The 1,935-nt window shown below is 50.7% G+C and overlaps 1 protein-coding gene across 1 annotated transcript in view; it reads right to left on the bottom strand.

Moving 5' to 3' along the window:
- CEP250 (centrosomal protein 250) overlaps positions 1-1,697 on the bottom strand; it is a gene marked incomplete at both ends in the record, with an annotated part of 26,940 nt that extends 25,243 nt beyond the window's left edge. The window contains 4 exons of the mRNA XM_029086952.1: positions 111-227; positions 586-622; positions 838-920; positions 1,629-1,697. Of these exons, the coding sequence (XP_028942785.1) occupies positions 111-227; positions 586-622; positions 838-920; positions 1,629-1,697 (306 nt within the window). The remainder of the gene's footprint in view (positions 1-110; positions 228-585; positions 623-837; positions 921-1,628) is intronic.
- Positions 1,698-1,935: the final 238 nt, after the last annotated feature.

Here is a 1,935-nt window from a genome sequence, read left to right on the forward strand (position 1 = left end):
CCCAACACACCCCCAAGGGAGCCACAACTTCCACACAGCAAGTTCTCTATGCCAGAACATTCCCATGCCACTCTGGCGTCATGGCTGACATTCCCAGAGCCTCTCCTTACCTCACGTTCCTTGCGCCATTCACTCTCCTTCAATTCCAGCTCCTCCCGGGCCCTCATCCAATCCGCCGTCAGTTTCCCAACATCTTCTTTGAGGGCTGAATTAACTTCATGAGCTTTCTACTGAGGCAGAAAACAGTCTCAGCTTCATGTACAAAAAAAAGACCAGGCTTTGAGCTGTCCGTTTTCACTCGAGGGTCATTGCACAACTGCTGTCCAAGCAGTGTCCCTGTGATTTTCCAACTCCCTCAACACTGACTCTGTTATCAAACTGAGGGGCAGTAAAAGTCCTTTCTAGGATTAACTGAGACCTCTCTGTGATGGCAAATTCATTTGCTTCTCCGTGCTTTGAGCCTTCAATTTCCATCTACAATTTTGGTTCTCCCTTCAACTTTGGTGACACCCACAGTTGGGGTATTGCCTCCCCTTTACGCTGCCTGATCACCACCTTTCACGAGCATTGTCCTGAGTCACTCACCCACGGAACCCTGGAATAATTTAGGCTGGAAAGGGACCTTTGGAGGTCACCCAGAACAAACCCCCACTCAAAACAGCCATTCAGCAGACAACGCTATGACTGCACCACTGAAAACAGACTGTGGACGTTTCTCCTTACAAAGCGGTTTGTCCAACCACTTCCCTTGGGCAGACTAGGGAGCACCGACAGCTTTTCCCTCACTTCCATGAGCATCCAGGATCCCAAGTATGAGGGAAAGCTTCTCCCTTGTACCTCTGCTGCTCTTCTTCCAATTGAAGCAGGGCTTTCTCCAGGCTCTGGTCTTCTGTGGCTTCCCACCTGCCTGGAAGAGACCCCTTAAGAAGAAAGGAAATGTTTAGTCAAATTCTTGTGTTCCCTTCACTGCTGTTGGCATCCATCGCTCTCCCCTCTCTTTGCTGTGCGTTTCAGGAGCTCGTGGATTCTTCTGAGCACAACAGTGTTGTGACTACAGAGAGGAATGGAGGATGAGGCTGATACTTGATGTGAGCAGCTCTCCTCAGACTCCCACTGTTGCACTCTCACAGCTCGGTAACCTCAGCTCAGGAGCGTGAGTGCTCACTTCACCTTGAAGCCTGGGAATGCTCTCCTACTCTCCTACCCTTCGTTTCCTACATCTACTTTAGCCGTGAAGCAGAAGAAAAGCACAGAGCCAGCTCTGTACGTTGAACGCCAGCATTCCGGCCTTCCAAAATGCTGCATTTCAACTGATTCTTTTTCAGAGACACCCATATAATGCAACTGGCAGTAGAGCCCTCTCCTGAGGCCTCGGACAAATGTTACTCCAGCCATAAAGCACTTTCACAAAACTAAAAGCCTTCTTGACAGGGTTTTCTGGACTGGTGTTTCTGGGCCTCCTGGCTGCTCTAAGAATGGCAACCGGACAAAACACTGACGGCCAAACTTACAGCGAGTGCTTCTTTATACCCTCAGAGAGCAAAATCTTGTTTTCTCCTGTCCCAGCTTTGCGGAGCTTTTTTTGTCCGTGTTAACGAATGCTACGTGCACTGTCCTTAGTCAGCAACCGGCACACTCACCCCTCCTGCTTCCAGCCGCTGCTCCAACTCTCGACACCGCGTGCGGTACTGCAGTACCTAGATGGATACAGAGAACGAAGGGGAGCGAACGCAGCTGGTGACAGACTCGGCTCCTCCTGCATTAGCTTTTCTCTGAGTCTTTCCAGCCCAAGCACAGGACATTTCCCAGTGCTGCCGACACAGCCAACGAGAAGCCGTTGCGATCTGGGGAAGCTTCAGTTGACCTCATGTCATGAGACAGGGTTTCCTTCACACATCATGCGATCTGCTCACCCAAAGACAGCGATGGCAGGCA

This window comes from Antrostomus carolinensis, unplaced genomic scaffold (assembly GCF_000700745.2).
Source record: "Antrostomus carolinensis isolate BGI_N321 unplaced genomic scaffold, ASM70074v2 scaffold13689, whole genome shotgun sequence".
Taxonomy (NCBI): domain Eukaryota; kingdom Metazoa; phylum Chordata; class Aves; order Caprimulgiformes; family Caprimulgidae; genus Antrostomus; species Antrostomus carolinensis.